Consider the following 14,644-nt stretch of genomic DNA (forward strand, 5'->3'; position numbering starts at 1 on the left):
ATTTATAGAAAAAGAGCTCCATGTGCGACTTACTAATATACGTTACCCGAATAGCTATCTAAAATGGATTGATTCACCTTATGCTACATATAGCCATATAGAATTATACTTATGTGGATGACTCTACTGCCTTATATACCCTCTATACGCATATACTCTCTAACTGTTCATCTTTCGCTCTTTTAGGCATCGAGTACCAAAGCAGCGATTTAATTTCCGTACGTATACGCGCACTCAATCCCGGCAAGGTCACCATCACGGCCTCTGTCCATTTGCCGGATGGATCGAAGCTGCCCGCGTCGAGTGTGGAGCTAATTGGTAAGTATTTTCTCATTTTTTTTTAACACAGCTGAAATTGGTTATCGAGTGAGAGACAGAGAGAGAGAGAAAGCCGCAAATTGAAATTTTTATCGTTGCACAGTTTTCAAAACACTGGAGCTGCTCGCACCAAAGCCCATAACAATGGATTGGATTTTGGCGGCGCCACGAAGTACGCTACAGTTGAAATGTAATATGGATGATGCGGTCTATAAGTTGGATGGCCAAAGTAGCGGAATCGTTTCAGTGACGCCAGATGGTGTTGTACACACAAAGGATACCCTCGGCCGTGATCTGATAATTGTGAGTGTGCTGGGGCCTTAAATCGGCTTACCTCGTGGAAATTGCATTTGATTTGATACATATATATATATATTATATATTGTGGTTTATTTATTTTTTGTCAGGCCAAAACTGTCGACCAGACGCTGCCCATTGGCATTGAAGTGAAGAATGTCCAATACATTTTGGTCACTTTGCAGCCGGACATTAAATTGAAGCAGCTGGAGCATAAAATACCACGCGGCATGAATTTCGTTTTTAAAGTTTCGCTGCACGACAATCTCGGCAACGAGTTCTCCCACAACATTGAGGATGTGAATGGACTACGTTACGATTTGGCCACCAAGGATGTGGTCGATGCACAGATCGGAAATAATCTGACAATTGCGGTAAGTGCTGGAGCAACTCCTTTGACGCTTGTCTTTAGAGTCGACTGTCAAGAGGCGAGTGTCGAGAGTCTGGAGTCTAGAGTCTGGATTCGTGTGTCGAGAGTCAAGTGTCGACAGTCTTATGTGTACATATTTATGCCAACTTCTGCTTTTCGACTTTGCCGACTCGTCTATATGTAAATGTGAACTTTAAACTTTGTGCTAGCAAGTTATTTCAATTTCATTTTTTGGTGCGCCTGCTAACAACAAAACCGCTGCATTTTAATGCACTTCCAAAGACCTGCCTTGCCACCTGAGCTCCACTCACTCCTGCAGCAGAGAAAGAACTAGGAAAAAAAATGAATAAAATACAAAAAAAAAAAAAAAAAGAGAAGAAAGGAATAGAATCTCAGCGTTCGGCCGCATGGCACGTCGCTTGGCTTGGCCAGCACTATTTTCGCTCTATTATACTCTAGCAGCGGGCATTTTTCGTTGCTCATAAAAGTCAACAGCGGAGCTAAGTCGTAAAAATATCTTAGTCAACGATCTGAACTCAGCTTTCGCCTTGGCAGATTGTTATGAAAATTGCTATAGCTGTTTGTTATTGTTCTAGTTGGTATATATAGAAATATATATATTTATATTTATGATGTTTTTATAATATATAACTGCCATGTGCTTGCCTTTGTAGATATTTGCATGGAATTGTAGAAGGGTTTTCTCGTTTAGACTTAAGACGTTTTAGTTATGAGTAAACTATCCATTATCTGAAAATTATCATTTCATATACTACAAAACTTTCTGTAAATTCAACAAATATGTATATCATAAAGTAAAGTAAGGGTACAATCAGTCTGAAGTCAGCTAGAGTATACCACATTCGTTAGATCTTTGGAAGTGAATCCTTTTTTTTATTTTACTTCTTTTATTTTACTGGACTGTGGCACGTTGATGTCACCACATAAAAATGCAACGATGCGTTGTCGCACATGCTGCAGCTTTTGGCTCTTAAAAATTGGGGCTGTCGAGTGACCGTCGACCACAAACACAAAACTCTTGAAGCCTGGCTCCGAAAAACATGCATTAAATTCCAAATGCACAGCCCAAAAGGGGAGGGCGGGCTGGATAAAGCTCTAACCCAATTAAACTCGACTAACTGTATATATGTAGAGATATCTGTATACTATATATATATTTTAATTTTTTTCTTTTTTGCATTTCACCCACAGTTGAATTTGCAGCGCGAGACAAGCAACATGATTGCCATCAGTTTAAAGGATTCAACCGGAGTTAAACATGCTGAGGATTACATTAAACTGTCTGTGGCCGAGTCGAAGCTTATATACCCCACCCGGGTAAGTCTATATGCATATATATGTCTGCATGCCGGTTTTTTAATTTAAAACTCTGTCAGCTTGCTGCAAAGTTAGTTAAGTAATGCTGTAAGCTTCTTATAGGGTGTGAATTTAACATTTGATTTGATCTCGCTCGTTTGCTCATAAATCAATTTCTCTTTCAACTTTTTTCTTCCGCATGCGACTATCGAATAACTATTCACAATTGACACACTGCGTCACTATTTTTTACGGAATCTGTCAACATCACGAAAATGGCGGTGGGGAAAAAACTCAAATAAAATCGAACCACGCCGCCTCCAACAGACAATTTTCTCAGTGGGTGACATCATTTGCTTCGATTCACCGCTAACATTGTCATCGATTTGGAGCAGCTCCAATGAGCAGATGGTGACGATTAATAAAAACACAGGTGAGTAGTTTTGTGCAGCCAAGGTTGTACAATCCAATCAAAATGAATGTGTAAGAACCGCCGTGTACTATCTATGAAATAGCAGAAAATTTAGGTAATCGCTGTATGAGTTGGACTTTGAATTATGGAAATAATTTGAATTTAATTTGATAAATATTGGCGTTTTTTGATATATGTCCACAAAATCTTCTTCACATATATCTGATGTTGAATGTATATAACAGTAAAACAGTATATGTTAACAGAATCGACTTACTCTACATTATATCATACTGATACTATACTACATCATATATGATTTTATATGCATATAACGTATATAGCAGTATAACAGCTATATGTATATAACAGTATAACAGTATGTTAATATAATCGATTTACTCTAAATTACATCATATTAATACTGAGTGTACATCATATCTAATGTTATATGTATAACAGTATAACAGTATATGGCAACATAATATATATATTTAGATCTACTCTACATTACATGACATTCAAGCAAGTGAAGTTCTATACATACATATCTAACGTTTTATGTATATAACAGTATAACAGTTTACTGCACATATATATCTAACGTTATTAGTTCACTCAGTGCACAATGTGCCCATCCATTCTCCCCAAAAAAAACATCACCTGTTTATTCAGGCTTTCTTCGCTTATCAGCGTATTGATTATTTTAATTTGTTTGCATTATAATTTGCAAATCCTGTTTATTTGGGTGCTAATTCTCAGTACAAACAATTCACAGTTTTTGGCAATTTTATTTCAATGCTAATTTATGCGTTGCATTTCGCTTTACAAATTCAACAGCAGTCGGAACGCATTGTTTGATGAGGATGGTGCCGAAACAGCATCAATACAACCATCCACCCATCCACCCACCCACACAGACAGACAGAAAGACAACCACACGAACAGTATGTTGATGTTGCAATCCCATAAATTGGCCTATATTTTACGTACGATTTATTGATAACCCAATTAGGCTTATTTTTTGGCTGCTCTGTAAACACAGAGAGAGAAAAGCATAGAACAAGAGCAAAAGTGTTTGCTACTATTTGGGCGCTATAATTTCTGAATTAATTACCTATCGATATCGCTATGAGTGCTCAATAGATTTTCCATGCTATTTACGCCATTTCCAAGTGCAGCAATTTCAGTTTCCCTTCTTTTTTGTTTTCTATCGTCATGTTTTTCCATTTTATTTCTATTTTTTTTTTTACTTTTTCCCGTAGAGCAGCAGCAAAAATATTTACAATTGTTATTGTGCAGGTGTATACAGCAGTATGTGTGTGTGTGTGTGTGTGTGTGTTGGTCCCTTGAGCCTTTGAGTGGCGCGTAAAGTGTTGAACAAACATTGTCAGCCGTACAGATACAGTAAATAACGACTAAGTTCAACGATGGGGCCAGCATATTTCAAATTGTTTTATTTATTGTAGTGAGTACCGAGCGTGAGTAACCTTTAAACTTGCACTCAAAGTTGGATTAACTTTAAAGTGATGTTAACTATTTTCAGGGAAAGTAAAAATTGAGATAACTATTTCTATGAGTTATATATCTATGATATATGGGAGAGTATTAGAGATATGGATATAAAATTTGGTATTCGGTAAGGTATATAAAGTCGTGTATGTTTTTAAAGGTGATATATCTAATTGTCATATAAGATAATTCAGGGAGTATTCAAGGTACAGGCAGGAAATATGGAATATAAATCTTATTGGGTGCTATCATATATACCATATTTCATGATATAACCTATTTACCAGATTGAGCATATATGCTTTGGATTCCTTAATTGACATCATAATGAATGTGACCATTGACCCATTGAACTCAGAAACTGTAGGAGCTAGATACACCAAATATGATTCCAATTCTTGTATGGATCTCTATAAAAAATACATTTTAAAATGTTTAATATTGACAAATAAGGTTATTATCTATTAGCATTTTCCATACAAACCATTTATACCATGGTATTCAGCATTAATCTCAAGAACCTTATGAGATAGTATGAGATAGTAGTATAATATGTAATTTCTTCTTCAGATAGCTACACATACATTCTTATTCTTAAAATTTCGGCACACGATATACTCCACAAGAACCTATCCATTTTTATCATAGAAAAATCATGGTATTTGAGTTACACCTGCCGTTTTTTTTGGATATAGTCATAAGTAGTATCGTTTATATGCTGTTACAGGCAACATGCGCTCAAAGTTGAGCAATTGCTAAAGTAAACTTCTAACGTAATTCACAACACAACGCAGCTAAGCGTAATACATTATTCATAAAGTGCTGTCCTTTCGCAAAACTCAATCTACCAAAAAAAAAAAGAGGAAAAAGTAAAAAGAAAAGGAGTAAAGGGAAAAATTGTATATGAGAAAAACAATTTTTCACACTTTGCACGTCGCGAGGCGTCGTCGCTTTGGCAAAAGGATAAAGCAAATAAAGGCAGGACAGCAATCGCGATTATGCAACCTGTGTGTGTGTGTGTGGATGTGTGAATGTTTCTGCTTGTGCGTGTTTGTTATTGTTAACTGCGAGCTTCTAGCTGCAGTCGAGCATAAAGATAAAGTATCTATGTATTTGCCAAATATCAATATGGCATGCGTATGTATAAGACCAAAAATGAGTAGAAAACTTGGCACAAACTCTTGTCTGTTCAAGAACTCGAACACAAACTTGAAGTGTGTATCAAATAAGTATGTCTATCTCTATCTCTATGTCTCCCTCTCCTTCTCTCGCTGTGTCTCTCAACCCCCTTGCCATGGTGCTGACATCGCTGCTGTTGATGGGAAATGAAAATATTATGATAAGAGCACAACACAACTCTCGGAAAGTAGAGATTGACAGTGGAAAGGAAGCAGACGCAGTTGCTCCTATCGTTTAAGCTTCTTGCAATGTTTTTGGAATCGAAGCGTAAGCATCTGAGCAATTGCGAAGCCAAAGCTTTTGCATTTTGCCTCTGCCTCGGCCTCGGAATTCCAATTTTCCAGCTAAAACTGAGAAGCTTGAGAGCCAGCGTACATATTTTGTTTGAAAGGCAGCCAAATTTGGAGAAGGCCTATTCAAAATTGAAACTCGTTAGGCTACATGGCACACACGTAGTTAGTTGATGTGGCTGTTGCTTAGCAACTGCATGCTCATGTGTGTTCATTTGCGAGAGTAGTGTGTCTTCTTGAGCACCCTGTAATTGTGCAGGCTGTGTGTGGGTATATTGTGTTTACTCATGAAGGTTTTATTACTGTACAAGTTGTGGGAATCTAGATAGCTGACCATAGCTGCGACTAAGATTACAGGGTATTTTCAGAGGCATATGCCTGCTTCATGGTATGAGGTATTATCTAGCTGTGCATAGATAATAGATACAGCCAACTATAACTAGTTCGTTGGGCTTAGCCTATGAATCATTTTGTTGCATCGAAGCCAGCTTAATATGAGTGTAGGGCATTTCTTAGTTGTGGAGTTTCGTTCTACTTCAGTTCCTATGATTATGTTAGCTTAATTACAGAGAATATATACATTTGTCCCTTGCTTAGTAAGGTCTGAGAATACCCGATCGGGCATTAGGTTATTGGTTCATAAAAGATATTGAGAGATAATAGTACAAATTTTGTAAATTTCGAAGTTACCTATCTCTAGCTATCTTGCTTTGGATTACAGGGTATATTCCAATATAATTTTCTGCAATTTCGCTAAATAGTATTAATCATATCATTAGACTTGCTTTAGAGCGAATTTTAGGGTATACTCCAAACGAATACTCTTGAGTTGCATACGCCTTTCTGCAACCTAATTCCAGGGTATATCTTAGTTTTATTCTAGTGTATTCTAGGGTATATTCCAATTGAATAATTTTAAGTTGCATACGCTTTTCTGCCATGTAATTCCAGGGTATATTTTAGTTGCATACCTTAGAGTTACATACATTTGTTTTCAAACAAATTCCAGGGTATATCAAGCACTTGTCTGTTCGATCAGGTGCATAGAGAAGGACATCTATATAAAATGATTTGCTTGAGATTAAAGACATGAAATAAAAATATATATATTCGTTTAATATGTAATTTAATAAATTTTTATACTAAATAATTAATAATTCTGTGCATTCTACAATTTTACTTTAGTTGAATTTTAGTTAATAATTATTCAGGCGGAAATTTATGCGCAGCTCAACCAGAGGGAATAATTTAAAGATTTTATTCTTGTGAATTTCATGCTAAACAAATTGTTGACCCCTTTATGAATGCATATGACAGATTTTGTATATAATATATAGACAGACATGTACACATATATGTATATTGTATATGTATATATATGTATATGTATATATGTTTATAGTCCACTTGATTACTTATATTTCAATTGGCATTGTGTTCATTGTGTGACGACCGAAAGGAAATCCCCAAGCAATTTATACAGCCAATATTCCTCACAGCTGTAGATTAGTTTTAGTTGTTGCTGTTGCTGCTGCTGCTGCTGCTGAGTGCAAAAAGGAAAAGTGGAAAATCAAAGCTGTTCTGTGTCATGGCAGTAGAGCAAAAAAGGAAAACGTCCCAAAACAATTAGCCTGATGTCGCCTGCAGTGCTTTAAAATTAATTTAACTATATTTTTGTAATTTAAACAAAAGGCAATACGAAACTCTGCTCACCAACACACACACATGACTATCGTTCGTCTGGTCTTTGGCGTGCGCCATGTCATATTTCTGTTGTCGCACAAATTAATTAAAACTATGTGAAATGTTTGTCAAGTTCAAAGAATGCAGCCGACTGAGCACATACCCTTTCCATGCTGGAATTGCCTGCCTGTTTAGCTCTAAGTAGTCTTAGCTGCCTCATTTAGCATGACATAAAGACATCGACATCGACAGCTACTGCTTCCGTCTCCTGCCCTGCCCCCTTGCACTCCGCCTGCCCCACGCTTTGAAGAGTATTTGCACAGTCTTTCTGCTTCGCTAAGCTTTTGTTATTTACTATTCAATGCGGCACACCATTTGCATTGAGACGCCGTCGCCCGCTGGGCATAGGGCAGGTGGGCAGGGGGGGCTTACAGGTGGAAAGAAATCATTGAAGCATATTTAATGCCATCAAATATTAATATCGTTGTTTGTTTGGCAAACTGTTCAGCTACGTCTTTTTCGGCGCACAGTCTCAACGACATTGCTTGCATATTTTAGGCCTTTGCGTAGTTCAATTTTTTGTCCGCCGGCCAGGGCAAAGGCGAAGCGGGTTACTTGGGGCGAGGCAGTTCAGTCGACTCGACTCGAGTCGAGTAGTTCATCTTTCAAGTATTTCATGGAAATTCTCAAACCAATATTCATGAATTTAGGCCAACAATTTGCTGGCGAGAGGGCTGCTCGAAAAAGTTGCTGAAATATAAATGAGAATCTGTTGGGCTATAAAATTTTAAAAAGGTTTACACACTGTTTGATTTCGTTGAATAATTTTTCTATTTATATTGTATATAAACTGAAAATTAATCGATTGGCTAAGCATATAAGAAAGTTCTTGTGTATCCATATTGATAGAGGTTTTCTAAAAGGAAGTTTTGTATATATAATGTGTTGAAATATGTAATAATTTCTTATAAGTATAATATCTAAGGATTACTTATATGTATATAATATATAAAAATGATTTCTTATAATAATTTCTTAATATTTGACTCCATTCTAGTTAGATTATATGGATGGCCTTTTATATTACTTTCGGGATGCTGAAAGATTAAAAATTTCTTCTATTTCCAAAACTGTTCTGTCTGTACTTGAGTCATATTTTTTTCCCAATCTTGGGCTGCTGAAACATTAATAAATCTTATGATTCTTCATAGTCCTGATTAATTTGATTATTCTATATACTTTAATTCGTATTCCCAATACCTTATGTCAAATATATATTGAACAACCCTCTTGAAGAAGAAAGTTCCATCTGAAAACTTTGTAATTAGATTGTATAATTACTCTTTGATTTAAATAGTCGCCGATCAGTTCTGAAAGTTGATTTACCTTTACAGGCATTGCACGTGTGCTCAACCAGCAGCAGAAGCTAGGCGAGAAGGTCGTGGTGACGTGTGGTGATAAATCGCATCGCGGCGGCTACATCAAATACGATCTAGAATTGCGCGAAGCGGACACGGTATGTACCAACACCAGCAACAGCAACACCATCAGCAGCATAAGTCATGCGAGTCGAGTGACGCCCCGTTTAATGTTTGCCCTTCACATTTGCAGATTGTGTTTGCCAAAGTGTTTGACATATTCAGTGGGTCAGAGTACACGGCACAGCTGGTGCTGCGCAATCACATCCAGACGGACAAGTACAGCAATCTGGTTAGTTATAGATATAGAAATGCCGCCGCCTCACACTCCCTCACACTCTCACACTCTGTGTACCTGCGATAATTGCAGATTGCCCAGAATATATCCAAGTGCATAAATCAATTGCATAAAATCACCGTGGAGGCGTTCACCTGTCGCCTGGTGGCCAAGGATGAGCTAGGCCAAAGGCTGCTGAAGCTGTACCATGTGGAGGCCATATTCGACGTGAACAGCAGCCAGTATGCGTGCAAGCTGGTGCTAAAGTCCAGTTTTACGGATCTGCTCGCCACACTGAAGTCAAACAATGTGCAGCTCGAGCTGGAGGTAAGTAGGCAAACGCCGAGTGCTGCCGTACAACAAATGTATGCCATTTGGCTAAAATATTTGCTTTTGGGTTTAATTGCAGGCTGCGATGCCGAACGGCAATTTGGGTACCATGTCGCTGAAAATGGTGCCGGGCATTAAAGTGTCGCTCGAATCGCTGCAGGTGCACGATTTGAAATCCCAGGAGCTGCACATAACGGGACTGGACAAGGCATTGCAAAAGCTGCAGGTGAGTTTAATTGCTGCCAGGTGTGACTAAGAAATGGACAAATTAAAGAGGGATCTGTGGGCACATAAATGCCGTAAATGAGAGTATGTGATGGGAAATATAGGAATTTAGTGGTGCCTCGCTAAGGCAAAATCGGCGATAAATCGAAAATAATTCTATCCCCTTGAAAGAAATTCATTCTCAACAATTCTCAATAGTTTGAATTTCGGTATAAATGGAAAAACAAAATCTGATTCCCTTGCCATTTCCATATCGGGATTCGACTGTATTATATATATATGCTATATATATAGTCATATGTCTGTGTATATGTAAAATAAACTATTTTCCTAAACTCTCTAGTAGTACAGGTAGATGTGATATGGGTTATTATATGATATATTATATATAGTGAAGCTTGAGTAAAGCATTTAACAAATTATATTTGAGCCAGACTAGAATATCTTCAAATTTCATTTTCACTCATATTCCACACATAACAGTGAAAGTCTCTTTCCACTTGTAGATGTGAATTGTTGTATTTCCATCCGATCTTCACTTGTCTAAGTGAATTCATGTATTTAATGACAGTCGCCACCTAATTTCCATTTGAAGATGTGCATTCTTGTACACAAGTGCAGCGAGGCGGCGTTGCTGCAGCTGCGCTGTTTAAATATTTATATATACATATATACATATGTGCTTATACACTACATATGCTGAGTGGGATTTCCGTTTGCTTAAAGTCGAAGCAAATGCTCGCTGCACTTTTGTACCTATTTATGCGCTCGCCTTGAGAAACAATCATAAGCTCGAGAGCAGTAGAGCAGTAGAAGCAGCAGCAGCAGCAGCAGCAGCAGTCGAAGCAACGCCAGCAGAAGGACGCACATTTTATGTGGTAATAAAATACAGGAAATTGCTTTACAATGTACGCTACAGTTTTGAGGCAGTCGTGGTCGTCGTGGTAGTCCTGGCATAGCCACTGGCGGGCAGCTCTTAAAGTACAATATTATGTACGACAACTGTGGAGAGTGTGTCCGTTCCGTCCAGCTGAAGTAGACTGAAGAAGACAGTCAGACAGACTGCGAGAGAAAGAGAGAGAGACTGAGCGTATTCCATGAATTTGAAAGTTCTTATGGACTGTCCTTGGCAGTTAGTCGTTCGGTCGAGACTATTGTTGCCAATGCTGATGTTGCCCGTTGCGGCTTCTTGTGCCTGGCAATGTCAATGTCCACCCTGAGGACTTGTTACTACTCCCTTGCTTTCATTCTTTTTTTTCGTGCTCCTCTGCTGCGTATTCTTTTCTCTGATGTCTTTTGAAAAAATGCAAAATGACAGCATTTTGCTTGACTTCCGTTTCCGGTTAGCTAGAGCCACATTATTATTCGCCAGCTTGCCACTCTGAAATATTGGCCACATCTTGAGCCACTCTAATTATGGTTAAGTGACAACCAGCATTCACTTCCCTTCCCCCCAGTTGAAATATGCTGCATAATTTGCATTAGCTGCAAATTCGCCAGTTTTGGCCAACTTGGCTGCAGCTGCATTAACTAACAGACACTGTCTCGCCGCTGCTAGGCGAGAAGGACATGCCCGGGACATGCAACACTCGATTGCTCAATTCAATTGCGCATGCACGGCTCGGCACTTGTGCCCATCGCACAAATCGCATCAATGGAACTTCAAACTGTCGAGTGTGTGAAGTGGACATGCGATACAGCTGCCCATTGTCATTGTCATTGTTATTGTCATACTCAATGCTGTTGTTGTTGTTGGTGTTGTTGCTGTTGTTGTTTTATTGCTACTACAATATTATAAGCAGACTCGAGTCAAGCTCTTAAATGTTATACTTGTACAATGGTCCCACTATACACATTATAGTGTTATTGGTTGGTGTGTAACGGCTTATAGAAGAATACTTTTTGAGCTGCCAACTGCAATGTATGATTATATATATATATATATATATAATCATGCATTGCAGTTGGCAGCTTTTATATTTGCTTGTGTTTCCTGATATTTTCTTTGGGGCTTTTGATCTTCGGCTTCCATATTTTCTATATACAAACTTTAATATACATGTGCACATATACATATCTATCTATATCGATATTCCGAAATATTACAACTTCCCATTAAAGTACTTCAAACTACATTTATTTTATGCCCTTCACATGTCTGCAGTTGATTTGTGCCTCATTCTCATTCACTGGATATATTAACTAGAGTCGTTGTGCATTATTTATGCATATTAAAGCATTAATTTCTTATATTGTTGATTATCAACAATTAATCATTTAAAGTTGCTGCTGACCACATAAAAAAATGTGCGCATGTATGTATGTATGTATATAGGCGCATGTGAAGCCAAATTATGCGGCTGTCAATTCCAGTGCACTCGGCAAATTTTATATTAAAATTCGCATTACAGCACAGATATCCTGACACAAATATAAATACACTCTCTGTATCTGTCCCTCTCTCCCTCTCTCTCTCTCTCTCTCTTGCTCTTTATATTATATATATATATATATATATATATCTATATTAATGCTCATATAGCTTACATCTGTATACAATTTACAATGTACGACCTTTTAAAAGCGCAGTGGTCTGCATAATTTTCAATTAATTATTAAATATTCTTCATGTATTATCAATGGGCTAATAAGAAGGCAGTAAGTGCTCCTGCTCCTGCTCCTGCTGCTGCTGCTGCTCCTGCTGCAACAGCAACTGCTGCTGCTGCTGCTGCTGCTGCTGCTGATATGCTTGCACTTCCGTTTATTAACAATGTTGATATTTATATACAATATATTTTTAAAACTATTTATTATTACATTTTAATATTATTATTGATATATGTATGCATTTACAAATACCCCTTAAATGCATATTGCAGGCAAAGAGGTAGTTTGTGAGTGTAAGTAAGGTTCTGATGCGCATAATGCATATATGCCTACAAAAGCTACATATATTCCCTGTAGTACTATATCTTAAAGAGCTATCGAGCAGAGAGAAAGAGAAGCAGTTGTTCCATCTAGCAGTAGCAGTAGCAGTACATCTTCAATAGATTAAGAGCTATTATCTCAAATTATTGTAGCTCGTCCAACAGACAATCAGTTTGAGCAGTATCTTTCGGTCGTGCCAGCTTCATTCTATATACTGGCAAATAAGCTGTTGGCTGTAAGCTCATTGAATGCTCGACTGTGCTTAAAAACGGCTTACAGGCTAAGTTCCAGTCGAGCACACTTATCGATCAGCCATTTGATAACAGGCACATATGCATACACATACACATATATATGTATATAAATATGTGCATTTGTATGTATACTTTTGTAGGCGCATAAGTACTTTCACGGATGTGTCAGTCGTTGGTCGCCGTGCAGCATCCGTTGCAATAATAACTTTGTTTTTCATTTAAACGCATTAATTTTGCAAATATGAAATGCCCTGCAGCATTCTGTTTAAATGGGGCATATGCGACCTTTGGGCTAAAAATTCAAATGTCCAACTAGACATACCTCTTAAAAACCCTGCAAATGTTCCCATTGCATTTACAATTTTTTGCAAATTTTCTGCTGCGTATCTGCACGTCGTCTATGCCTGAAGACTGTCACATTTTTCATTGCGTAAATTGTTTACTTATTTGATTATTAATTTGTTGTTGTTGACTTCACACATTTTGCAAATTGCGTCAATTGGATCCCTTTTAAGTCAATTTATTTATGCAAGTTATTTGCTATGCTCACAGTTTAAATACGCTTTCGACAAAGAGATACAAGACTTTGTACACAGATACAGATACGCAGACATAGATACACAGATACAGATACACAGATACAGATACAGATACAGATACAGATACAGATACAGATACAGATACAGATACAGATACAGATACAGATACAGATACAGATACAGATACAGATACAGATACAAATACAGATACAGATACAGATACAGATACAGATACAGATACAGATACAGATACAGATACAGATACAGATACACAGATACAGATACACAGATACAGATACACAGATTCACAGATAGATTACGTTTCATCAGTTTTAATCAACTTCTGCATAATCTTTAGTAATTCATAATATTTTCACTCTGTTTTTCTTAACGGGAATTTTCCTTACAGTTGACTTTGGAGTATAAATTTGTACGAATTCATTATTTAGTTCATGATGAATGAATTTTTCATAGCAGAGAGTTCTTTCTGCTGAAAACTTGTTGATAATGAAAGTTAACTTTAAACGTTAACTTTTTTCTGCCAAGTTAAAACAGTTTTACTTTTTACATTGAACGTTAATTTGATAGCAATTTAACTTTTCAGCTTGCACAATAGACTGATTATTCCATGAAATTATTTCACTTCAATTGAATTTTAGAGAATTCAGCAGATGTTGCAGCAGAATCTGTTGAAGTAAAAGGTCTCATATATAGCGAAGCATCAATTTTCATTTTAACATGAAATATTGTTTCACAAGCTTATTAAAGTAAATATTTATTAGTTCTTTTAACTAAAAATATGTTACAAGAATGTTTTATTAAATGTTGTCCTCTTCTTTCTGCTTTTCGGTATCTCAAACCAACAAATTAAGAACTGCACTATACTATATAGAACTAACGGTTGTAATATATTTTACTTGAAGTAATAGTTTCTTTGGAATTCCTATGGCGCCTTTAGAGATAATTGCTCCATAAGATATAAATTAGGAAAATGTATGCATTGAAATTCGATTGCAAATCGCAACAATCAAGTTAATCCCTTAGCCACTTATATTGCCAACATTATTTGAGACTCTCTATCTCTCTCCATTCCTCCCTCTCTCTCTCCTTATCTCTCTAGATATGCATCTGAAATTCTTGTAGCTCTGCAGTTTGTTGCATTTGATCAACTGCAAAAGAATAAAAGTGTTTTGGGTGACAATTTGAGAAAATTGCAATTTCAAATTAAAAATGTTCTACAACAGGCACAACAGAATCAACAACATATTTGACAAACACTTGAAAATACGCACGCC

General features: G+C 37.1%; 1 protein-coding gene across 1 annotated transcript in view; it reads left to right on the forward strand.

Moving 5' to 3' along the window:
* The window catches only part of Gp210 (nucleoporin 210), a 28,600-nt gene that overhangs the window by 4,362 nt on the left and 9,594 nt on the right, over window positions 1–14,644 (forward strand). Inside the window, exons 6-14 of the mRNA XM_030382156.2 lie at window positions 187–318; window positions 422–621; window positions 726–989; window positions 2,198–2,323; window positions 2,630–2,735; window positions 8,773–8,894; window positions 8,990–9,088; window positions 9,167–9,400; window positions 9,483–9,629. Coding sequence (XP_030238016.1) covers window positions 187–318; window positions 422–621; window positions 726–989; window positions 2,198–2,323; window positions 2,630–2,735; window positions 8,773–8,894; window positions 8,990–9,088; window positions 9,167–9,400; window positions 9,483–9,629 — 1,430 coding nt within the window. The remainder of the gene's footprint in view (window positions 1–186; window positions 319–421; window positions 622–725; window positions 990–2,197; window positions 2,324–2,629; window positions 2,736–8,772; window positions 8,895–8,989; window positions 9,089–9,166; window positions 9,401–9,482; window positions 9,630–14,644) is intronic.

The sequence above is a fragment of the Drosophila navojoa genome, chromosome 5 (assembly GCF_054131105.1).
Source record: "Drosophila navojoa isolate 15081-1374.11 chromosome 5, UAZ_NAV_1.0, whole genome shotgun sequence".
Taxonomy (NCBI): domain Eukaryota; kingdom Metazoa; phylum Arthropoda; class Insecta; order Diptera; family Drosophilidae; genus Drosophila; species Drosophila navojoa.